The sequence below is a fragment of the Octopus bimaculoides genome, chromosome 2, assembly GCF_046866305.1.
Source record: "Octopus bimaculoides isolate indiv1 chromosome 2, ASM4686630v1, whole genome shotgun sequence".
Taxonomy (NCBI): domain Eukaryota; kingdom Metazoa; phylum Mollusca; class Cephalopoda; order Octopoda; family Octopodidae; genus Octopus; species Octopus bimaculoides.
The window spans coordinates 104,477,762-104,504,192 of record NC_142929.1 but is presented as its reverse complement, the minus strand read 5'-3'; the positions used below and the strand labels follow the sequence as shown (position 1 = coordinate 104,504,192).

At 36.7% G+C, this 26,431-nt stretch overlaps 1 protein-coding gene across 3 annotated transcripts in view; it reads right to left on the bottom strand.

Moving 5' to 3' along the window:
• Positions 1-749: 749 nt before the first annotated feature.
• LOC106875976 (uncharacterized) overlaps positions 750-26,431 on the bottom strand; it is a 133,719-nt gene continuing 108,037 nt past the window's right edge. For 2 of the 3 annotated variants that reach the window (XM_089347345.1, XM_089347346.1), the window contains 6 exons: positions 13,289-14,591; positions 7,795-7,902; positions 4,644-5,034; positions 4,325-4,398; positions 3,201-3,347; positions 750-1,113 (listed from right to left, as the gene is read on the bottom strand). In XM_089347345.1, coding sequence (XP_089203471.1) covers positions 962-1,113; positions 3,201-3,347; positions 4,325-4,398; positions 4,644-5,034; positions 7,795-7,902; positions 13,289-14,591 — 2,175 coding nt within the window. In that variant the 3' untranslated portion in view covers positions 750-961. Of the gene's footprint in view, positions 1,114-3,200; positions 3,348-4,324; positions 4,399-4,643; positions 5,035-7,794; positions 7,903-13,288; positions 14,592-15,693; positions 15,826-26,431 lie in introns of those variants that run through there. The other variant, XM_089347347.1, reaches the window with a different exon arrangement.

The following is a 26,431-nucleotide window of genomic DNA, read 5'->3' as shown; positions in this document are numbered from 1 at the left end:
TAGTAAAGTCGCTACTCTCCTGCAATTACAGAAACGATTATTAGTATTATTATTGTTATTAAATACCTATTCGAAAGCTAATGTCTTTTTTTGAAACAAAAAAGGCATGCATATCACAACTTAAAATATCCTCATACACACTTATGCACACACACACATTTGAAACTAAAGATTCTCTCCATTGCAAATTATAAGTTCCTTGCTATGAGTAAATAAGCAGAGTCATAAGTGGGTTGGATAAAAAGCACAGCATTTTTTTTTGTGCCAGATCTTTGCATTTTATGTTCAACTCCCACTAAAGCCAACTTTGCCTATTATCATTTCGGAATATCAGAGTACCACACATGTACAAACATGCATACATATACACAGTGTGTATGTGTGTATATATATGTATGTATGTATATATATATATATATATATATATATATATATATGTATGTATGTATGTATGTATATAAGGCCTCAATCCAATGTAAATAAAAATAAAAATAATAAATGTTGTTGGTAAGCTTTTTAGTTTTAACATTGCTGGTAATGTTGTTACTAACAGTATATATGTTACTTACAAAACAAAAAAAAGTGTTCTACTAAGGATTCTAGTCTTTCAGAACTTTCATGAAATTTTATGTAATGGATGAGTTGAGAAGTTCAAAACACAACAAAGTAGAATGATGATGTTAAAGTAAATAACTATATAATGTAAGATCCAGAACAAAAAAAAAAAAAAAAAAAAAAAAAAAAAATGATTACTTCTTTTTTTACTATTAAAAATAATAATAAAAATAATGATGTTTTAATATAATAGTAATAATAACAATAATATCATAAATTATTTTTAAAGAATTATTTAAAACATAAATAAAAAAAAAAAGGACACAAAAGGATGAAGGAGAAAACAATTTTGGCAGAACAGAAATGTATGTCTGGTCTGATAAAGTTGAATCCAATTCCCTGTTGCTCAGTCATTGCTGAATTCGTCGTCAGAACTAGTAACTGTTAGAGTGCTGGATTTTATTTTAGACAGTGGCAGGCCACCAGAGATGTCACCAGCTTTCACTTTACTCAATACATTGTTTACATAATCAGCAGTCTGTCCAGCAATTACGGTCGCTGCAAGCAGAAACAGAATTCATGTAAAAACATTAAAAAATAAAGAAAGTGGATGGATAAGATGCATAACTTCTGATTCAATTAAATGCTTTAAAGATTCCAGGCTTCTAATTTTCAATCTATTTCAAAATACTGTAATCTTACAGGCTTTATGTAAATTTTAAAATATTTATGGTAGGATTGTCTTTTAAAATTTATATATTAGGGATGTCAAGTGGAGGCGCAATGGCCCAGTGGTTAGGGCAGCAGACTCGCGGTCATAGGATCGCGGTTTCGATTCCCAGACTGGGCGTTGTGAGTGTTTATTGAGTGAAAACACCGGCAGGGGATGGTGGTGAACCCTGCTGTACCACAACTTTCTCTCACTCTTACTTCCTGTTTCTGTTGTGCCTGTAATTCAAAGGGTCAGCCTTGTCACACTGTGGCACGCTGAATATCCCCGAGAACTACGTTAAGGGTACACATGTCTGTGGAGTGCTCAGCCACTTGCACATTAATTTCACGAGCAGGCTGTTCCATTGATTGGATCAACTGGAACCCTCGACGTCGTAAGCGACGGAGTGCCAACGACAACAATTGGGGATCTCAGTAAAAACTTTTGTGGAAATCCTCAATAACTTGTTATACACCAAAGTTTCATGACCCTCTAGTTATATATCACTGCTTTAGGGAAACATATGTATATGTATTCTGCTTGTGAAGGCACCCTGTCATCTTTAGATTGAAATGATGAACATTGAGAATGGTGTGCAAAGATTTCTGCTGTTCTCATTGTAGCTTTGAGAAATGCACAAACAAATAAAAAAAAATAGAAGACTAATTGGGTTTGATTGTTTAAAAAAAGAGGTTCATCCCTCAGAGATTGGTTAGTGGTTTATTTATAAGAGGTGAGGCTCAACTGAAGGCTTGATTTTATGAAACAAAATCTTAACAAATCAGCTTGGCAGAATCTATCTACCTTCATATAATAATTAGGAGAGAGAATTTTTAACTAAGCAGTGAAAGGTAAAATGTTCATTAAAGTATACTGTTTTCTACTGCTAACAACTGCAAATTATATGACCCCATAGATAAATGGGAATCTTTGGACACAGCATGGCAGTAAATGACAAGAAACAAATTTTTTGAGGATTATAAAAACAAGAAAATGTATCTTATGAAATTAAATTTTCTTTTAGGAATTAAAAAAAGAAAAATAATTTTTCTTGTAGTTGGTGAAGTGGAGATCATAAAAATTAAAATAAAGACAAAGCACCCCCAAAATTGGGTATTTCTGAATCAAAGAGACACAATGTGTTTAATGTACTTGCAATTTTAACCAATCTACTTTTGTTGTTACTATCTCTTTAATCCTTTAGCATTCAGATTGCTCTGTCAAATGTAAAACTTATTTATTCATTGTTTCAAATTAATCATGCATTTTCTCATGGCTTTGAGATTTTGATGATGTGATTATATATTTATTTTTGACTGACATTGTAGGGTAGGTAGGAGAGGCCAGATCTGACCAGTTTGAACCATAAAACAGCTAGGATATTTGGGCCAGAAGGTAGCGAGCTGGCAGAAATATTAGCTCGCCGGGCGAAATGCTTAGGAGTATTTCATCTGCCTTTACATTCTGAGTTCAAATTCCGCTGAGGTCAACTTTACCTTCCATCCTTTCAGGGTTGATAAATTAAGTACCTGTTGTGTACTGGGGTTGATCTAATTGACTGGCCCCCTCTCCAAAACCTTCAGGCCTTGTGCCTAGAGTAGTAAAGAATATTTGGGCCAGATGTGGCTGGTTTAAATGTTAAAGAATTAATCAACATCTATTTTGAGGTTACTTCAATAACTTAGTGACTATTCACTAGTGTGTAACACTAGGAGTGCTACACAAACATGAAGCTCACCCACCCCAAAAGAAAACCCTGCCAAACAAACTACAAATGTCACATTCAAATGTTTAAGTATTTTAAATCTGAGTCTTGTAGACTACGAACTTGTTACTAACTGGTATGAAACTGAATGTTCTAATCACCCTTACCAAAGTAATGATAATGAAAAACAAGATAAAGGTCTCAATCAAAATTCCTTTCCTTACTTACTTAAATGTCTTTTGATGAGTTCATTCAAATATTTGGATTGTTCATCACTTGTTCTTTGTCCTTTCTCTTCACATTTTATTGTTTTCTTAGATAGAAGAGCAGCCAACATCTTTTGCTTGATATGTTCAATTACAGTCATCAACTGACCTAGATAAATGAATGGCAAATGATAAACTCCCATATGAACAACAATCTAAAATTTATCGATGAAGCATGAAACATCTTGCAAGACAAGTATAATTAATTGTTTCGATCAAATATAATTTACAAGAAACTTGATTTGTTTGGTTCACAGAGCTGAAATTAAAAATTTCATGTTAAACTCTGAAAGTGTACACTACAAATTAACAATTAACATGTTAATCTCCAATTAGTTGAATTCCCCTTTATGAGTCATTATTTATCTGTTCTCTCACACTCTGCTGCTACCAGATAAATGAGAAAGGGAGAGTTTAATGTCTTGTCCAGGATATAGTACAGTACTAGTAAATCCATGGTGATTCAGACTTTAAACCACTTCTAAAGTCAATGCAACTTTAAAAAAAAAAAAACCCTACAAAACATGAAATAAAAAATCTGGTATGATTCCAGTTATATAGACTGAGTAAAAATATCTGTACACTTGATAACTTGCTACTTATTGCAGATAAATCTAAAATATCCAGTACTTACTGTTCAGCTCAATAAAATAAAACAATATTGAATTAAATATTTTTTCCCAGATACTTAACAAAATACCTGCAATAGGATTAGAACATGTAACTCATTTAGCTGGTGCCTGTTATCTTATTTTGCTTTCACAATAGTTGAAAGAATCAATATTTATCCATGTTTTGTGCTAAAAATCACTAGCTTCTGTCAACTTAAGCAGATGAAAGATGCAATGAGACGTTAATTAACTAGTACTTCAGTATAGTTTTCAGATAAATAGAGGCATATGAAGTTAAGTGTCTCATTTATCAAATAAGCAATGCATAGAAAAATTAGACACAACTATAAAAAGAAACTATGATTTTGATTCAAGTATTGTTTTTTATTGATTCTTCTTAGCCACTGAACTCTTAAGTAATGTAAACCATTATAACTGCAAAATAAACAAAAGCAAAAGTAAACAGAAGACTTACGGTGTTCCTGTTCAAGGCCATACAATTTCACTTTATTAGCTTCATGCTGTGCTTTCTTTTTTAAGCGACAAGCCCTGTGGACATAAAAACAATAAATCTATATCAGTTAGAACGTTTGTATGCACTTGTGTGTACATAATAAATCATTAAGGTCTCATACAGGTGGGTATCCAAGTGGATATCCTATCTTAGTGCAGAGGCTGTCTAACTTATTTTAATGCAGAATTGATTATAAGATTTTTTCCCCAAAATTACAGAACCCATAACTACAGCTTACTGAAAACCCCTACCACCTTATTTTTTTTTCATAAGACATTACCTTGAAGCAAGCTTGTTTTTCTCCTTCCTTGTCCTGTTCCTAACACTGGCTGGCAGATCACTTGTTGGTACAAACTCATTTATGTCATGGTTCAATTTTTTCAATTGCTGTCCAATTAAATGAAGTTTTCTTGGGTTAGGAGAAATATCATTGCCATCTCCACGGCGAGCCTTGCCGCTATGTCGCAAACCTAATTTAGATGTAGTGCCAAGCTCAAACACTGGATCTTCAAATGTATTTAAAACATGTGGGTCTTGTTCCTCAGGTAACAGTCGCATCTTCTGTCCCTTTGGTCCTTTGGACTGGACATTATATTGCCAAAAGTATTGTTTTTCTCTCCGTTTGACTGTAGATGATAGTGTTTCTTTACTTGAGGGGCTATGAGCAGATTCTAGAATAAAGACATCAGCATGTTAAAAAAACATAAAAATAACATATAGTAATAGGTCCAACCCAACGACGATGAATTTGGGTGAAAACATGTTGATATATATACTCTTTTACTGGTTTCAGTCATTTGACTGTGGTCATGCTGGAGCACCACCTTTAGTCGAACAAAAAAACCTCAGGACTTATTCTTTGTAAGCCTAGTACGTATTATGTATTCTATCAGTCTCCTTTGCTGAACCGCTAAGTTATGGAGATGTAAACACAACAACATCGGTTGTCAAGCAATAGTGGGGGGACAAACACAGATGCATGCATATATATATATATATATATATATATATATATATATATATTGTATACACACACACGCACACACAATAGGATTCTTCCAGTTTCCGTCTACCAAATACACTCACAAGGCTTTGGTTGGCCTGAGGCTATAGTAGAAGACACTTGTTCAAGGTGTCACCCAATGGGACTGAACCTGGAACCATGTGGTTGGGAAGCAAGCTTCTTATCACACAGCCACTCCTGCACCTATATATATATATGTGTGTGTGTGTGTATTGTATAACTGTATTAACAAATGAGTGATTATATAATATTTTCATCTCTCTCTCATATATATATATATATATATATATACATATATATAGTACACACACGCACACACACTTGCATAACTTGGTACTCCTTTATTCCAATTTTTACATATTTCAGTATTCGGCAAGACATGACATTGTACTATAGGTGTGAGCATTAGATGCACCTTATGGAGTTAGCATGGAGCAAACTCATAGTCAGACAATTAAAAAAAGTAATATGTTTAACATGATTAACATCAGAACCTATGTGGTTTCAGTGTGTGCTGAGTGCATGCAGCTATACCCCTCTCTATATAAAGGTGTGTGTGTGTGTGTGTGTTTACTTTCATATCAAATATATATGAAAACAATTTAACATTAAACTGAAGGATTCTTTATCGCTTTTTACAAAGAAAAGGCTGCCATCAATCTGATGATAGCAAGCTGAAACTTCAAACTCATTGCCAAGCATTTTCTTAACCCAACGAATGTGCTTAACTCTTAATCTTTTCTTATTCATTTATTAATATCATCATCATCATTTAACATCCGTGTTTCATGCAATCCATGGAACGATAATGATAACGATGATGATGCATATCAATAAATGAATAACAAATGAACAGAAGTTAATCACATTCATTGGGTTACAACCATTTCCACAATAGGGGACTTTGCACCCAGACGTGAGTGATAGTGTAGCATAGCTTCATCAGTGCTTTGGAAATAAGGTGCATCATAAGTGAAGCATAATTTGTGTGTGTATATATATATGTGGCCGTTGCCAGTACCACCTGACTGGCCTTCGTGCCAGTGGCACGTAAAAGCACCCACTACACTCTCGGAGTGGTTGGCGTTAGGAAGGGCATCCAGCTGTAGAAACTCTGCCAAATCAGATTGGAGCCTGGTGTAGCCATCTGGTTCGCTAGTCCTCAGTCAAATCGTCCAACCCATGCTAGCATGGAAAGAGGACATTAAATAATGATGATGATGATGATATATTACACACACGCACACACACACACACATGATGTAACCTGAAAGATTGCACAATGCAAATTACTTTGAGTTGTAATCATCTGAGGCACCTACTTCATGCATATGTATTTGTGTATGTGTGTGTCTGTTTGTCTGTCTTTGGGTAAAATCTGCCTCAATAAAGACTGAATAGACATGATGTACAAGAAGCCAGAGAACTCTTTAATCAGTTACATCTGTGCTTTACTTCAACTAAAGACTGGGGCTTTCCAAGAAACAACTACAACACCCTTATAGATTCAACCATATATTTTTGATTTTTCTACAAGCAATGTGCAAGCCTATAATCACTCCCTTTTTTGACAATACAAAGTGAGATATAGATTACAACAATGCAGTAATCCTGCTATATGTTACAAAACCTTGACCCAATAGCCCCTATGATAATACTTCAGCAATAATATTTGAATTCCATGACTCAATAACTTAGAAGTTAAATGATTGGTCTTGTAGCTTCAATTTATTTCCCAACTCATTTTCAAACCTATAGCAATGATCCTCTTATATCTTTCTCAAAGTCAGTCCTGAACATATACTGCACAAACTATTGGTGTAGCTCTGAATTTCTCTCTGTTTGTCTCTGATGTATTGATAGAATTTGCTATAGCAGTTGAGTTCCTGCATATTTTACTGATAGGGAAAACTTCTAAAAGTCACTAATGAAAATTGATTTTTATTTTTATCAGTTTTTCATTTTTGCAAGAGGTTAAGACCAAACACTATCACCAAATAACTGCTCCAGTTTATAGCCATTTACTCATAAACTACTATCAACTTAAAAATGATATTATGTCATTTGATGAATTATAGAATAAAAATTAAATATATTTATATTCTCCTTGGAGTTTTGGTGACACATCTGCTTAGGTTTTTGTTCAATAAAATTCATTTATTGCTAAACAAATATATATATTTAAATAAAGATAGTTAAGGCCAGTCTAGGTGCTTTATGATTGTGAAACCCAGGGTAGCTCCATAAACCGGTCTTAACTGTCTTTATCTAATTACTCTACTGCTTCCCTTTCAGATTTATGAAGATATATATATATATATATATATATATATATATTGATAATCATACATAAGTCAATAAAAATAATAGTAACTTGAATAGAATGTAAAAGATGAAATATGCTTACCTGGATCAGATATATAATCCTCAATTTCATAATCAGAGGAATCATCTGACATATCACCATCATTGGAGTCATGATCATCATTGGAGGCTGTAAAACTGCTGGTTGAACCTGAAAATAAACTTAAGGTGCTAGTTTCAAATCTGAAATGGAGGCCTAGCAGTCAGCCACTGTTTATACTTGAAGAATTGAAACATCTACCAAGTGAATAAGTTCTCTCTCCTCAGACGAAACTACTCTGCAACTGCTGTAGACAGGTTGGCCGGACACTCACATGCAGTAAATATAAAGGCTCAAAAAGTACTCACCTATCAACAGAATCTGTTTCATTCAAAGAACATAATCTACTTTAATCTCTTATTTAATATCAATGTAAAATCCTGTATAGTGGGATGCTTTCTCTCCTGAGGTAACAAAAATTTCCCAAAGGACATAAATTTTCAAGAAGATTCAACAAAAACATGATACAAACAATGAAATTAACAGAATACTAAAACAGACCGATTCAAAGAAAATGAAGGGAAATAACTGCTAACTGCAAAAGAAATAGAGTCGTGTCCCCATAGATCACCAGTTGACAAGCCACTTGTTTCAGCAAATAAAACTCTCAAAATGACAACACAAAATGATTTATTTCAGCTTTATCGAGAATGTTAATCCTTTCTCTTTATGTTTTTATTGCTACAACTCAAAACTCACATTTAGTCTCTCTCATCTCTCCAGTCTCTCTATCACCTAAATATCTCCTTTCTCACTCCGTATTTCTATTTCTGAATTGTGCAGGAGATTCAGGTGTTTTTCGTTAGTGGTTCATAACACATCAGCATTTCTCTATCTCCATTGCAAGGATGGAAATAAAGGACTCAGATAAGTTAAGATAAGCTAATAATTAATGAAGATTTTTCTAGTAGTATTCTTAATTAATGTTTTTAATTATTTAGTTAAAAATAAGCATTATATTTACCTATTATTGCTTTCACCCACTCCTTCGCTCTAAGGTGTTCTGGCAGGCATGCTTAGAAAACTAAGTCAAGTTAGTAGTAATTGCTAATAATTACAGATAGTCTTATGTTATCCTCTTTTTATATCCGCTTTCCAAGCTAGCACAACTTGGCCAGGTTGTCATATACCAAGTAAGTTTATGTTTGTTGTTACTGCCCTCCTACACATTTCAGTGGGAGTGGGACAATAGGGCTTTTATGTTTGATTTTGGCATAGTTTCTACAGCTGGATGCCCTTCCCAATACTAATCACTTTACAAAGAATTTTATTGCAGTACTTGTTCTAGTGAGGTTATTTTGTATCCTGCAAGACAAAATGAGGTCTTCACTGCTTTCAGTTGCCTCCATTTGTTTCAGAGTAGATTGAAGTTTTTTTTATCTGAATCAAAGTGAATTAAGTTTGTATTGAATTTACCTAACTGTTCCTACACACCCAGTCTAGAATGGAATTTCCCTTCCTCATTCCTTACACTAGATTATATATATAAAAAAAAAAACATAATAAAAAAGAAAAGCTTCAAAACCCTCTCACAGAGCCACATCCTCTATATCAAATCTAGTTAAGTGACATTAACTTTGAAAGGAATGTTACTGCAACATTTTTCTCCCAACTCATAGCTACAGAACCTAGTTACACAAATAGCTAACATCTTAACTATGAGAGTACAGTTAAATAAATATCTCCAATATGTAGTTACCACTTACTTCAGTAATTAGTAAAAATAAAATTCTGTTTACTTTTCCTAATTTATTAGTTAAATACATTTTTCAAGTATAAGTAAACTAGTGTGGATAATAAAATCAGTTTTTAAAATATTACACTACACTACACTACACGAAAAGAAAAAGATCTAATATTCTTAATCTGGTATTGTTAAGAATATGGCATGTGGATTACAAATTGACTTGAAAAATATAAAATGATACAATTTCTACCTAATCTAAAAGAAACAAAACACTCTTGATGATGTACTAATGAAATAGTCCATTGGCTGAAAATGAGTTGTCGCAACTCTCATGCAACCAAATGAAGTTTTAGTCATTCAACATTTTTCAGCTGTTTATTGGGTCAATATGAACACAGTACCTCTTGGTCAGGCACTAGTTACATAAACAGGAACTCAAAGTGCTCTGTCTTTTTATCTTAGCAGAATGTGCTTTCAAGCTCATCAACACTTTGTAGCGAGTTCAACCAGAAGCGAACTATAAGTTTTATCACTTTTTCATTACAGACATCAGCAACAGCAGGTAGTCTCTCTTCCCTCTATAATTCAGCCAGAAAGGAAAGTTAGTCTTAATGAGACATGTTCTAGCTGAATAAGGCATCAATTTACAATATCTCTATTCTACAAAGTTACACACCATATATGTTGACTTTCCTTCTTTTATTTCATCACCTTTTCTATTTACAATGCATTTGGGCCCAAAAGAATTTTCTTTGAAGAACATATTTATACTACTGCTTCTGCAACATATTTAAGTGAACTTTTTTTATGCATTTCATAAATGAAAATAGCAAGTTTTCTCTACATGAATTAATATTAAAACCTGTAATCTCTAACTTTTGTAAGTGAGCACATGCTGTTGAACTGCACTGAGTTATCAAACCACTAAGGATTGTATAAGTCTATTCTTCTGGTGGTACAAAGAAGATAAAAGAAATCTATTAGACATAATTTTTTTTTTTTGTCTCTTGCCTTCATATTTTCTACACATTCTTTGTGAATAAATCAGCTCAAACAGAAGTCTAACCACACCATTAATATTAATTATGTAAAAAGCACCCACTACACTCTCAGAGTGGTTGGTGTTAGGAAGGGCATCCAGCTGTAGAAACCTTGCCAGATTAGATTGGAGCCTGGTGCAGCCTAATGGCTTGCCAGTCCTCAGTCCCTCAGTCAAACTGTCCAACCATGCCAGCATGGAAAACAGACGTTAAATGATGATGATAATGAAGTTGAAAATTTAACATTGTCATACTAATGTGCATGAGTCATTTGTAACAGCTGTAACCATTTTGAAATGATCATTTTCTACTTATACAATACTATCCAATGACAGCTGGAAAAATCCTAAGTGGTTAATGGAATTAAGTTAATGGCTTAAGCCTCTCCTATGTACTTGTTGTATTATATCTTCACTGCTGTATACGGCATCAAATACTCTAACTTTCCTGCCTTCAAAATCATTTCTTATTTAATAAGTATAACTGTGCAAGGTAATGTTATGAGATTTGACTTACATTTGTGATTTAATCTCTTTGACCCATACTAGTATTCAATGCATAAAAACAAAACAAAACATTGTCACATACAAAGATTGAAAGCAAGTCAATGCAGGCCAATTAACATTATTTTGCAAATTACATATCTTTGACACCTAGTGTTATATATATATATATATATATATATATATATATATATATATATCATCATCAACGTTTAACATCCGCTTTCCATGCTAGCATGGGTTGGACGATTTGACTGAGGACTGGTGAACCAGATGGCTACACCAGGCTCCAATCTGATTTGGCAGAGTTTCTACAGCTGGATGCCCTTCCTAATGCCAACCACTCCGAGAGTGTAGTGGGTGCTTTTACGTGCCACCGGCACGAAGGCCAGTCAGGTGGTACTGGCAACGGCCACGCTCAAAATGGTATATTTTACGTGCCACCTGCATGGGAGCCAGTCCAGCGGCACAGGGAGCCAGATAGAGAGAGAGAGAGAGAGAGAGAGAGAACAAGTAGCAAGATACCTATTACAGACTATATATTGGAGTACCATATATTATTCCAAATGCAGCTGAAAGGTTTATTAAAAGAAGCAAACCAGATGAGACATTTAATGTGAAAGATTTTCAAAAATTATTCCAATATAACTTATCTAATCTTAAACAAATAGAGATCAGCCCTCTTGATAAGTACATGTCTGAAGTATAGAACATAAGCAGTGTTCATATCACAGAAATCAAGAAGCTGCTTAACAGGTTTAATGAAAATTAATTGCTTTATATTTTTCAGATAATGATACAAAATTATCCCAATAAAACTACCTGAGAAACTGTGGAGTTAGGACAACTGGAAAAAAAACAACACAAAAGCAATACAACTTGATACACGTGCATATTTTACAAATATACCTCACAAAGGAGCTCACCTCTTGGATGTAGTTATTTAAATGATCATCTAAAGTTTCAACCTATCTATAGTAAATATATAGAATTGTATGAATCCTTTCAGTCTAGCAATCATTGCACTTTGGATTTTTTGCTCAGCTGTTATCAATAATGAAGCCAACATAGAGAAAAGTTGAAGCAAACTAAAAAAATACCAAATTCATTTAACCCTTTAACATTTAAACTGGCCATACCTGAGCAAAATATTCTACCTGTTTCATGTTCAAAACAGCCAAATCTGGCCTATCACACCTAATTTACAATGTCATTCTAAAAATAAACAATCACATCATTGAAATCTTGAAACTACAAGATAATGCATGATTAATTCAAAACAATGTAAATAAATAAGCATTATCTTTGACAGATAATCTGAAAGCTTAAAGGTTAACTCAGCTTTCTTGAACTTTATTCTTTTCCTACTCTTATTTTCTATTTTTACTTCCTTCATTTTTAAAATAAATTACTTCATAGTTCATCACATCAGTTAAGTTTATCTTTCTAAGATTTCAATTTTTGATGATAATATTATAATCCTCTTTCTTCATTAACTGAATCATTTATTTGCCTAGTTACAAGATATGTACTCAGGTGGAGACTTTAAACTGTCAAACAGAAATCTTTATATATATATATATATACATATATATATATATATATATATATATATATATTGTTTTTAAGAAGAAGAAGAATTAGTTCCAGAGGTTACAGCCCTATCAGAATTGTAACCAATTGCATTTGAGGGAAAAGTATTTCCAGAGTAATGAAGTTCTAGGGAGATACCATTGAACAAAGTATTTTATACTGGGTTTAAAAGATAATTCTCACTCAGAGGGAGTGCTGAGCTAAGACACAGGGGAATGAACAGGTTGAGGTGGAGATAATATATCCCTTATATAAAAGAGCATGCTTAGCCATTATATGGAATGTACTTTGCAGACACATACACACATTCATATGTGTACACTTACACTAACATACATATTAAAATATTGAAGAAGAGTCTCACCCAAGGCAGAAGAGAAATCATTTTGAAATTAAAAATCTTTGATGATGCTTACAATAAACAAAAGGCACAGGAGGCATAACAGGCTGACAAGGATGAACAAGAAAACGATAAAGAATTGTGATAAATTAATGATTGATTGGTAGCCTGAATAGAAGTAAGCCATGAAACATCTGGAATGAAATAGTTCAGACATTTTTTAAAGAGTTAATATAAATAATGAAATAAGAAATAGGAAGAGAGTATATGAAAATGATCAGAAAATATATTTGATAAGATAAATTATTGTACACCATATTAAATAGTGACTTACTTATGCGCTCCCTCTTTATACTTTTAGGGGAATCTTCTTTGTGTAAAAGCTTTTTAATCTGTTCCCATTTCTCATCCATGGTTTCTGAGTGAGAAGTTGTATCATTTCGAGAGATTGTCATATCACAGCTAGAGACTGTCTCAACTGGTGTCACACTACTCTGCTGGGTTTTCAGGGGGGCCTGTGGTACTGTCTGACATGACAATGAAGCCATCTGTTGGGGCTGTGTCTGAACTGACGGTGGAAAATGTGAAGTGATTGGCTGGGATTTGTGGGCTTGCATTGACATTTCAGATTCAGGTTGCAGTGATGGTTGGTTGCTGCAAAGTAACTGTTGTAAATGAACATTTGAAGAAGAGACATCTATGTCACTGTCCACTGGTTTATGACTGCAATCTCCAGTAGAAAAGTCCTCATATTTTAAAAGCTTGTTTGGTACAGAGCCATTGCCATCAAACAATTTGAGAGCTGCTTTGCTCTTATTGCTATCTGTATCACAGGTAATGGTACATGATGGTGCCATGTGGTTTTGTTTGAGTGGTTTGAATATCTGAGAAGATTTTGTGGAAGAAGCATTAAAAGACGCCTGAACTCTCATTCCTCCAAGAGTAGGAGGTGCAGGATTTTCATCCCAGTTCTGTTGAAGTGTAGTGGACGTTTGCAGTTCGGAACGGTTATTCTTTGATATGGGGGTAGCTAAGAAATCAGACTGCAAATTCTTCATCCTTGAGTGGACAGTAGAAGTGATATTATTACCAGTATTAGTGGTAGTGGCATTACTGTTGTTAGCAGTACCAACATTAGCAGTGCCATTACTAGGGACAATTTCATTATTACTGGTAACATAAGAGATTTCATCACATGTAAAATCATCAATGTGGTAGTCACCAAAATTCAGTTCTGCTAAAGTTGGCCCAGAGTCAGTCTTTTCCATTTGCAAGAATTCGTGAAAGTCTTTGCCATCATTCCATATGGTGTCTGTTGTAAATTGTGAAGCAGGGGAATTTGGTACAACTTCAAATCTGGGTTTCACAATGAAGCTATCAGCATTGTTTTCAAAATGAGGCTTCAGATCAAATTCTTCCATGTTGACTGAATTCTGAGTTTGGTTTCCAGTTGTCGGTAAATTTTGAATTTCAAGTTGAGGGAGTAGAGACAGGTCGTCTTTTTCCTGTTCATACATATGTGGAGAGTTTGGACTGAAAGTAGTAGGAGATGGTACCATACAATAGATATCAGAAGGTAGCATGTGGTCAGAGCTATGAGGAGTATTTCCATACAAGTCCATGTCAATGTTGGTTGGCTGTAATAAAAACAAGAGGGAATTATGATCAGAAATATTAATAAACAAAATAGAAATTGATTTCATTTAATCTATTACAACAACATCAACAAGATTAATAATTTTAACTTATTTTAATGTATCAGAAAGGAACAACCATTTTAGAGGCCAATGGTGTTGTACCCACCACACTGAATCCATAGCTAAAGCATTAAACTTTGGAAATCTCAGTTTATTTTGTTGTAAGCAGATACCACAAAATTTTTATTTCATGATATCTTTCTCAATGTAATAAGTAATAGCATTACTATAAAACTGATGAGTACTCCATAGACTTCTACAGGTAAGGCTACAAGAGGAGTTGAGTTCTATTGGCCCCATCTAAAAGTTAATTGGGCTTGTTACATATTGATAGATACCTTTGATTATAAAGCACCAAGTAATCTATTTAACTACTACTTTGTGAAATGAAGAAATAACAACAGCAACAACAAGAATATATCAAAACAAAATCTAGACTGAATAGCAATGACCATGTGCATTAGGAGTCTGAAAGTAAAGGTTTCAAACAATATAGCTGATAGTCTACTATTTTAGAGAATATATATTACTCGAATTGTCCTAAAACAATCAATTATTAACTTCCTTTCATCGTATGTTTTTCATGTTGGCATGGATTGGACGGTTCATTGTACAGCTCAGAGCCAATACAATCAGTATTTTATGAAGCCATGAAATCTGAGATTTGACCTCAAATCTGAAAACTTCCCAATGAAGTGAAGGAACCATTAACTCTGATAGTTATGCCTCTATCTGAATTTTAAGAACCACTGACATTTAATACATGATGTAGTGAATTACTGAACTGGGTAGGGGAAATAAAAATATATTTCATTGTTAGTTTATACAAGACAACAAAATATGAATAACAATTTGAAAATATTTTTTTTCAGCATCTAGCACTGCAACATATAACAAAAGAAGCTAAGTAAAAGGATATACAAAAAACAATACATTAAAATGCAAAAAGAAAAAAAAATAACTGAGAATTTTACAGCAAAAACAATGGAACACCAGATTTATAAAAACATTATATTCACAAGTTTCCCAAAGATTAACAAACCATCTTTTTGTTTCATGTTGTGTAATACTTGTGTTAAGTGGTATTTGTTTTAGCAATTTATCCAACAGTTATTAGTTATAGTGGTAGAAAGAGAAACAACAACCTCAGTTTCCTTAAATTTATATTTTGAACACAGATTTTGGCTTCATGAGAAAACTAAAGAGAAACTATATGTCCTGTTGAAAATGAAAGTGATACCATTTTGAATAATTTTCTTAGAAAGTAGGTGTGTGTGTTACAGTTGATCTTAGTGGACGTAGCACTCATTAGGAATAAAACTTACAAAAGGATGAGACATTTATATGGCACAAGTATAAATTATAACACATATTCACTAAACATATATATACACACACACATGCATAAACACACATATACACCCACTCATCTGTGTGAGTAAAAACAGCTGATGTTTTGATTTTCATTTTAGATTAGGTTTCACTTTAAACTGTAACTACATGACAGGTTTGTGCACATACACAACAGTGTTTCTCAACAAAGCTATAGTAACAGCCTGAGCCCCACCTCCAAGTTCTAATGTTTTATCTATTAACTGAGTTTACAAGAACAACTACACAGAATTGTTTGCTCTAATTATCAGACATGTAATTTGCAACATCATACAGTTTTATGAATTTGGATGTCAGTTAATTTCTTTAAGACAATGAAATATCTGTTGTAGATTAGCATAAAGGAAAAAAAAAACTTGATCAAGTAGACCTTTTATTCTACAGTAAAATATGGTAAATGGAGGTGAACATTGTTCTATTTAACAATGTATATTATGTATGAGTGTATGTATATATGTATACACACACACACACACACACACACACACACACACACACACACACACACACACACACACACACACACATGCAGGCATATATATATATATATATATATATATATATATATATATATATATATCCTCATTATCATCAACATCTACATTTCAATGATCGCAAGGATTAGATGGAATTTTTTGAGGCAGATTTTCTATTGTTTGATACCTATCCTATTGCTAATGCTCTTCTGTTTATAAGCAAGCTAATATTTCCTCATGGGCAGACATGCTTTCACAGAAGACTGGAAATAAAGGACTTCACTTGTATGATGGTGACACTCTTTTACAACTATTATGCAATGCCAAGACATGGGAATATAAACACACATACATAAGGTAGGCGCTTTTCATTTTTGTAAACCAAATCCACTGGCAAAACTTTGACTGGTCAGCAGTAACTTTAGTAGAAGACACTTGGGACTGAACCTGAAGCCAGGTATATCATCATCATCATCGTCGTTTAACGTCCGCTTTCCATGCTAGCATGGGTTGGACGATTTGACTGAGGACTGGTGGACCAGGAGACGACACCAGGCTCCAACCTGCTTTGGCAGAGTTTCTACAGCTGGATGCCCTTCCTAACACCAATGCCCTTCCTAACGCCAAAGATATATATACACATATATAAAGTTTAATGTACACAACATATAGTTGTGAGCTACTAATAGTTTCATACATTGAAGATGTTTAGACAGGTTTTAATAACATTCCTAGTGTCTCCAAGCAACCTTCATGCTCAGAGATTGCTTGGAAACATTGGGTATGTTATTAAAACTTATCTAGACAACATCTCCAGTGTATGAAATTATTAGTAGCTCATAAACATATAGTGTATATTAAGCAATATTTATCTCTAATCGGCTGGAGTACTTGTTTTATTAATCTTACCTTAACCGAAAAGTAACCCCCCACACACATATGTATACACATATATATGTACAGATGTTTGTTTTGGGGTTGTTATTTATTATTTTTTTTTATAGTTTCAGCTGAGAGCTGCAGCCATGCTGATGCACCGCTGTTTTGCTACACTTTTATTATTGAGAGCCTCCTCCAATACGTGGCATTTGGTGAAGAATGGAGTTTGATGTAGCTACCCTCATTTGCCCCTTCCTGCCGTGAGGTAGGTTCATCTGGGACTCTCGACAGGAAGAGGTCCAGCTTTGATTTAAAAACCTCTACATCTACTTTGTGCAGGTTCCTCAGGCTCTTTGGGAGGGTATTAAAAAGCTGTGGGCCCTTGAAACCCAAACTGTTGCAGTAACTGGTCCTGAAGCGCGATGGCATTGCTGGGATCTTTGGCACTATGCAGTGTCGTCCTGTTCTGGCATTGGTGTAGCTTTCAATGCCAAAATTTGGCACAATTCCTTCCAGGATCTTCCAGATGTATATTACTGCATACCTCTCCCGCCTTCTCTCCAGGGAGTAGAGTCTTAGCTGTTTCAGCCTTTCCCAGTAGCTGAGCTGTTGCAAAGAGACAATCTTCTTTGTGAATCTTCTCTGGATTGCTTCAAGGTCCGCTGTTAATTTCACACCGGTGGGTGACCATAGCTGTGAGCAGTAATCCAGGCAGATTAAGAATTTATAAAAATATTAATTTTCACTGGGATTTCAGGTATATATATGCTGCACATGTGCACATCACATGCACACATACCATTCTATATGTCTTTCAAGGCATTGTGAAATTAAGTCCACAGAATGATTTCAGCAGTTTGAAAAGATGATCAAGCTAACCTGCTTTGTTGTTTATTTAGCAATTCATAAGGACTTTCTCACTTTACCTTCCTAAACTGCTATGATAGTAGCAGATAACTTATTTGAAAATGTGACTAATAACTCATTTACATGATGGTACAAAGTTGATGGCCAGATAATAATTTCAACAGTACCAATATAGTATGGGTTATGAATAAATAAATGTAATGGATTCATGTCCACACATATTTAGGCTCACTGGGAATCGCAACAAATTACAAAATAGCCACATATATAGATACATATCCTTCTTCTTTTCCTACTGGGATAACGCTGTATCCCTTGCAGCAAGATATCTGTTCCTGTACCCCCATCATTACTTAGCATAAAGTCAACTTCTTCATTACTACTACCTACTCCCTTATCAGTCTTATATTGCATGTTACTCCATAACTTCACTAGTGCCAATACCATATAAAAGCACTCAGTATACTCTGTAAAGTATTTGACATTAGGAAGAGCATCCATCTGTAGAAACCATGCCAAAGTAGATACTGGAGTTTAACACAGTCCTCTGGCTCATCAGGCCTTGTTGAACTATGCGACCCATGCCAGCAAGGAAAAAGGATGTTAAATGATGATGATGATGATGGTGTGTGCATGAGGGCACATAGCCTAGTGGTTAGGGTGTTGTACTTATGATTTAGCAATTGTGATTTCAATTCCTAGACTGAGTAGGTAAGTTGTGTTCTTGAGCAAAACACTTCTCACACTGCTTTATGATCACTTTGACACCTGACATGCGGTACACAGCACACCTGTTCAGACAACGTCGATTTGATGGAGAGAGTGAGTTAACATGTGGAATGGACATTTGATCACTATAAACAAATCATTTGTGCAGGTTGTTCGGCAAAAGCTGAATGCTCATATGTCATCTTCGACAGGAGAGTCCATCATATATATATATATATATATATATATATATATATATATATATATATATATATATATATATAATTCAATAATAGGATAAAGTCTTTATAACAATTTATCAAGTAGTTAGCATGAAAAAACCTCATAAAAGGAAAAAAAACCATCATTTCTCCCTATATATAAATTATATATATATGTATGTGTATATATGTATGTGTATATATGTATATATGTATATGTATATATGTATGTGTATGTATATGTATGTGTTTTTTCGTGTTTTGTTCGAAAGGTAACCACTCCTGAAGAAGTGCCAAACGTCTAAATCCAATGGACCAGTCACTGGATAAGTTTGGCACAGAAATGTTAACATAGAGTGGTGAATAAATCGATATATCGAATTTGAAGTCTCTGTCTCTTTTGAATATGAAAATTTAAAAGTTTAAAAACCTTATATATATATATATATATATATATATATATATATATAACACTGGCATGTTGTAGAAACAGCTGTAACCAAGGAGTAAATGTGATACCAGTACTTCCGTTCTTTTATTTCTGTGTGTGTGTGTGATCATAATTTTTACGTCTGCTTTTCCTATGCTAACATAGGTTGGCTTAAACTTATTGAGGCAACTAAAACATTAATAGAAAACAGAATTACCTGGTATAATCCCCCAAACAAGTAGTGACACCCATAGCTTAAATATTTTTCAAACCTAAACAAATATTTTCACTCAATCATAAAAAGAGATCCATGAATAGAAATTCTGTAAATGTTTGATATCCTTCTACACCCAGTACTTTAACCAACACAAATAGAAGGAAGTTATATGAGCATAATTTTAACCATGATAGAATATTTTGTAATAGCACATACCAATGCAATTGGTGTGTGCAGGTACAAAATATTTCATTGCCTGCTCAAATGCATTTGGAACATGAAAGAGACTGTGTATGAAGTTATTATTAAAACTAATAAGGTAACATCAGATATAGGTTTGACATCTAATCTATTCAAGAAATGGTACTACACAACCTGTTCACTTTGCAGTGTCTTCAAATCTAATAAAACAAATTTTATCAGGATACATTTGGAGGAAAAATCCCATTAATTTTGATATTGAATGGAAAATAAATTTGTAGAATGAAGGTGCACAAAAATTCACATATACCACACATGTACACTAGAAACATGTGGGATACTGTTTTACAAAATGTATCTATCAAGCAAATCTAATGCATCTATTAAATAAACATTCTGAATATACTGCAAGTTGTATCCATAGAAAATGCTAGATTCTTAAAATTTTTTAAACCTTTCTGAACTAGTCTCCTAAATTTCTGGCAATATCATAGTTATTGTATTCAATTGGCAAATATATATTTAGCTATATTTCTATGACAGTAACTTCTAGGCAGATAAGAGTGTTCTGCATGTTGATATTTGAGAGAAATTATTTAAGTTGGTGAGCTGCCAGAATTATTAGCACGCCAGGCAAAGTGTTTAGTGGGTTTTCATCCATTCTGCCGAGGTCAACTTTACCTTTTATCCTTTCAAGGTCAATAAATTAAGTACCAGTTGAATACTGGGGTCAATGTAAATGACTTATCCCCTCCCCTAAAATTGCTGGTCTTGTGCTAAAATTTGAAACCAATATTTGAGAAAAATTATGATAAACAGAAATACGTTAATTATACAAAAAAAATATGTTTTGCTGCCACTGGCAACTCTAAATAAAAAGACATATATCCATTTACAGGTAAAAGCAGACATTTTCAATCACAAGATACTGGGTTTTATATATTAAAGCAAAGAGATAACTTTGTTATTAAATAATGTTATATAAAACATTTTGAGCATGGCCGTTGCCAGTACCGCCTGACTGGCCTTCGTGCGGGTGACATGTAAAAGCACCCACTACACTCTCTGAGTGGTTGGCGTTAGGAAGGGCATCCAGCTGTAGAAACTCTGCCAAATTAGATTGGAGCCTGGTGTAGTCATCTGGTTCACCAGTCCTCAATCAAATCGTCCAACCCATGCTAGCATGGAAAGTGGACGTTAAACGATGATGATGATGATGATGATGATAATTTTTGTCTTTTAGCTATAATTTTAAATCTCATAGAATTGGGACATATTTTGCCAAATTTTAAATATTTTATTTGTTTTGTGATAAACCTGTTCCATCGAGTCGTTTTATTTGTACTATCACAATAATATTGCTTACTACATGTCATATATTGCTTTTTGAAGAAAACACGTTATATTGTATTTATGATGCAGAATTAGAAACTAAAGTTATTGTGATTGCCTGGACCATTTTTGTTTATGTTGTTCTAGTAAGTTTGACCTAGGATAATCAACTGGTATTAAAAACATTTTGTATCTCAGGAGGGTCATTATGCCAATAATAAATACACACAGGTTCTATTTTAATCCTTTATTACTATTAGTCACTTGGTTAACCATTTAACTAATAAACTATTTGTTTGATTAACCATTTGGTCAGTCAATCAGTCAACTAAGTCTGTCAAGTCCTTTTGGTGCCATTCATGACCTCATCAAATGACACATCCTCTCTATACTAAATTTGCTTTAGGCCTGTCTGTCTCATATATTAATACAACAGTTTAATCATTATTTACATTTGATGGATGTTGTCCTCATCTTGTTTGTTGTTAACACAACGTTTCAGCTGATATACCCTCCAGTCTTGGGGGAATTTCGAACCTGGGTTCTCATTCCTAAGATATTTTTTGCTGTTATTATTATTATTATTATTCAGGTCACTGCTTGGAATCGAACTTGGAATCTTGAGGTTAGTAGCCTGCACTATTAACAACTACACCATATGCCTGTGGGCAATTATGGAGTGAATTTTAGGGCTTATAAATCTAATATTTTCATATCATTCTTTAATACTGGTTCCCAAATGCTACTCGTATCTGCACTCGGTCTGTTTAGGAGGTTCTTGTGTCCTAGCATATGTGCTGCTTCTTTTAGTTTTCGTATTTTCCAGTGGTGTTCTCTGTCTATTATTTTAACTTCATCCCTACTGAGCTACAAATGGTGACGTTTGCTGTCATCTCCTATCAAAAAATCATTAGCTAGCTCTGGCTTTCAAAGACATGTGTAATAAGAGCTCACTTACATCAAAAACAGGTAAAGGTTAGCAACATGAAGGGTGGCATCCAGCTGTAGGAGAATGCCCCACGCTAGCATAGAAAAACAGACGTCAAAATAAAAAGGAATATGTATACCAATGCACTATCTTTGAGGTTGCATGCCAGCACTAGTATATATTAAAATAACTGTATGAAATGGATATAAAAAAAGCAGTGGTAAATGATGTATTAGAGTGAAGAAGTGGAGTATGTCAAACTGAAATTGAAACATAAAATGGGAAAGTTTGGTTGAGTAACCTGAAAAGCATTATTTGTCATGAAATTCACAGAAAACTTAAAATAACTCAGCATGTGTGTGTGTGTGTGTGTGTATGAGAGAGAGAAAGAGAGAGAGAGTGAGTGACAGAGAGAGTATATATAAGTAGAAGTGCCTTGGACATTTTATGAAACTGAAACTTTTAAAACTGAGTCTTTTAATGCTAAGAATTGCATATATATTTCTATTCTTTTACTTGTTTCAGTCATCTGACTGTAGCCATGATGCAGCACTGCCTTCGGCCCAAACAAATCTGCCCCAGGACTTATTCTTTGTAAGCCTAGTACTTATTCTATCGGTCTCTTTTACCGAACCACTAAGTTATGGGGACATAAAACAAACCAGTATTGGTTGCCAAGGGATGTTGTGGGGACAAACTCATATAGACACTCATATATATGTGCATGTATATATATATATATATATATATATATATATATATATGCATACACACATATATATACACATGAATATATATGCATATACACATATAAATACATACACACACATACGTCGTCGTTTAACGTCCGCTTTCCATGCTAGCATGGGTTGGACGATTTGACTGAGGACTGGTGAAACCAGATGGCTACACCAGGCTCCAATCTGATTTGGCAGAGTTTCTACAGCTGGATGCCCGTCCTAACGCCAACCACTCAGAGAGTGTAGTGGGTGCTTTTTACGTGTTACCCGCACGAAGGCCAGTCAGGTGGTACTGGCAACGGCCACGCTCATCTCGCTCGAGAAACCTCATGTGTCACCCGCACAAGAGCCAGCCCAGGGGCACAGGCAATGATCTCGCTCGAAGAAATTTCATGTGTCACCCGCACAAGAGCCAGTCCAGGGGCACTGGCAACGATCTCGATCGAAAAACCTCATGTGTCACCTGCACAAGAGCCAATCCAGGGGCACCGGCAACGATCCTGCTCGAAAGATTTCATGTGTCGCCCGCATATGAGCCAGTCCAGGGGCACCGGCAGCGATCCCGTCAAAAGATTTCATGTGTCGCCCGCACATGAGCCAGTCCAGGGGCACTGGCAACGATCTCGCTCAAAAATCCTACGACGGTCCCACACAAGAGCCAGTTCAGGGGCACTGGCAACGAACTCACTCGAATAATTTCATGTGTCAGCCGCACAAGAGCCAGTCCAGGGGCACTGGCAACGATCTCGCTCGAAATATTTCATGTGTCGCCCGCACATGAGCCAGTCCAGGTGCACTGGCAACGATCCCGCTTGAAAGATTTCATGTGTCGCCTGCACATGAGCCAGTCCAGGGGCACTGGCAACGATCCCGCTCGAAAGATTTCATGTGTTGCCCGCACATGAGCCAGTCCAGCGGCACCGGCAACGATCTCGCTCGAAAACCTCATGTGTCACCTGCACAAGAGCCAGCCCAGGGGCACAGGCAATGATCTCGCTCGAAAGAATTCATGTGTCGCCCGCACATGAGCCAGTCCAGGGGCACTGGCAACGATCTCGCTCAAAAATCCTACGACGGTCCCACACAAGAGCCAGTTCAGGGGCACTGGCAACGAACTCACTCGAATAATTTCATGTGTCACCTGCACAAGAGCCAGTCCAGGGGCACTGGCAACGATCTCGCTCGAAATATTTCATGTGTCGCCCGCACATGAGCCAGTCCAGGGGCACTGGCAACGATTCCGCTCAAAAGATTTCATGTGTCGCCCGCACATGAGCCAGTCCAGGGGCACTGGCAACGATCCCGCTCAAAAATCCTACGACGGTCCCACACAAGAGCCAGTTCAGGGGCACTGGCAACGAACTCACTCGAATAATTTCATGTGTCACCCGCACAAGAGCCAGTCCAGGGGCACTGGCAACGATCTCGCTCGAAATATTTCATGTGTCGCCCGCACATGAGCCAGTCCAGGGGCACTGGCAACGATCCCGCTCGAAAGATTTCATGTGTTGCCTGCACATGAGCCAGTCCAGGGGCACTGGCAACGATCCCGCTCAAAACATTTCATGTGTCACCCGCACAAGAGCCAGTCCAGGGGCACCGGCAGCGATCTCGCTCGAAAGATTTCATGTGTCGCCCGCACATTAGCCAGTCCAGGGGCACTGGCAACGATCCCGCTCGAAACATTTCATGTATCACCCGCATGAGAGCCAGTCCAGGGGCACTGGCAACGGTCTCACTCGAAAGATATCATGTGTCGCCCGCACATGAGCCAGTCCAGGGGCACTGGCAACGATCCCGCTTGAAAGATTTCATGTTTCGCCTGCACATGAGCCAGTCCAGGGGCACTGGCAATGATCTCGCTCAAAGAAATTTCATGTGTCACCCGCACAAGAGCCAGTCCAGGGGCACTGGCAACGATCTCGCTCGAAAAACCTCATGTGTCACCCGCACAAGAGCCAATCCAGGGGCACCGGCAACGATCCTGCTTGAAAGATTTCATGTGTCGCCCGCATATGAGCCAGTCCAGGGGCACCGGCAGCGATCCCGCTCGAAAGATTTCATGTGTCGCCCGCACATGAGCCAGTCCAGGGGCACTGGCAACGATCTCGCTCAAAAATCCTACGACGGTCCCACACAAGAGCCAGTTCAGGGGCACTGGCAACGAACTCACTCGAATAATTTCATGTGTCAGCCGCACAAGAGCCAGTCCAGGGGCACTGGCAACGATCTCGCTCGAAATATTTCATGTGTCGCCCGCACATGAGCCAGTCCAGGTGCACTGGCAACGATCCCGCTTGAAAGATTTCATGTGTCGCCTGCACATGAGCCAGTCCAGGGACACTGGCAACGATCCCGCTCGAAAGATTTCATGTGTTGCCCGCACATGAGCCAGTCCAGCGGCACCGGCAACGATCTCGCTCGAAAACCTCATGTGTCACCCGCACAAGAGCCAGCCCAGGGGCACAGGCAACGATCTCGCTCGAAAGAGTTCATGTGTCGCCCGCACATGAGCCAGTCCAGGGGCACTGGCAACGATCTCGCTCAAAAATCCTACGACGGTCCCACACAAGAGCCAGTTCAGGGGCACTGGCAACGAACTCACTCGAATAATTTCATGTGTCAGCCGCACAAGAGCCAGTCCAGGGGCACTGGCAACGATCTCGCTCGAAATATTTCATGTGTCGCCCGCACATGAGCCAGTCCAGGTGCACTGGCAACGATCCCGCTTGAAAGATTTCATGTGTCGCCTGCACATGAGCCAGTCCAGGGACACTGGCAACGATCCCGCTCGAAAGATTTCATGTGTTGCCCGCACATGAGCCAGTCCAGCGGCACCGGCAACGATCTCGCTCGAAAACCTCATGTGTCACCCGCACAAGAGCCAGCCCAGGGGCACAGGCAACGATCTCGCTCGAAAGAGTTCATGTGTCGCCCGCACATGAGCCAGTCCAGGGGCACTGGCAACGATCTCGCTCAAAAATCCTACGACGGTCCCACACAAGAGCCAGTTCAGGGGCACTGGCAACGAACTCACTCGAATAATTTCATGTGTCACCCGCACAAGAGCCAGTCCAGGGGCATTGGCAACGATCTCGCTCGAAATATTTCATGTGTCGCCTGCACATGAGCCAGTCCAGGGGCACTGGCAACGATCCCGCTCAAAAATGCTACGACGGTCCCACACAAGAGCCAGTTCAGGGGCACTGGCAACGAACTCACTCGAATAATTTCATGTGTCACCCGCACAAGAGCCAGTCCAGGGGCACTGGCAACGATCTCGCTCGAAATATTTCATGTGTCGCCCGCACATGAGCCAGTCCAGGGGCACTGGCAACGATCCCACTCGAAAGATTTCATGTGTCGCCCGCACATGAGCCAGTCCAGGG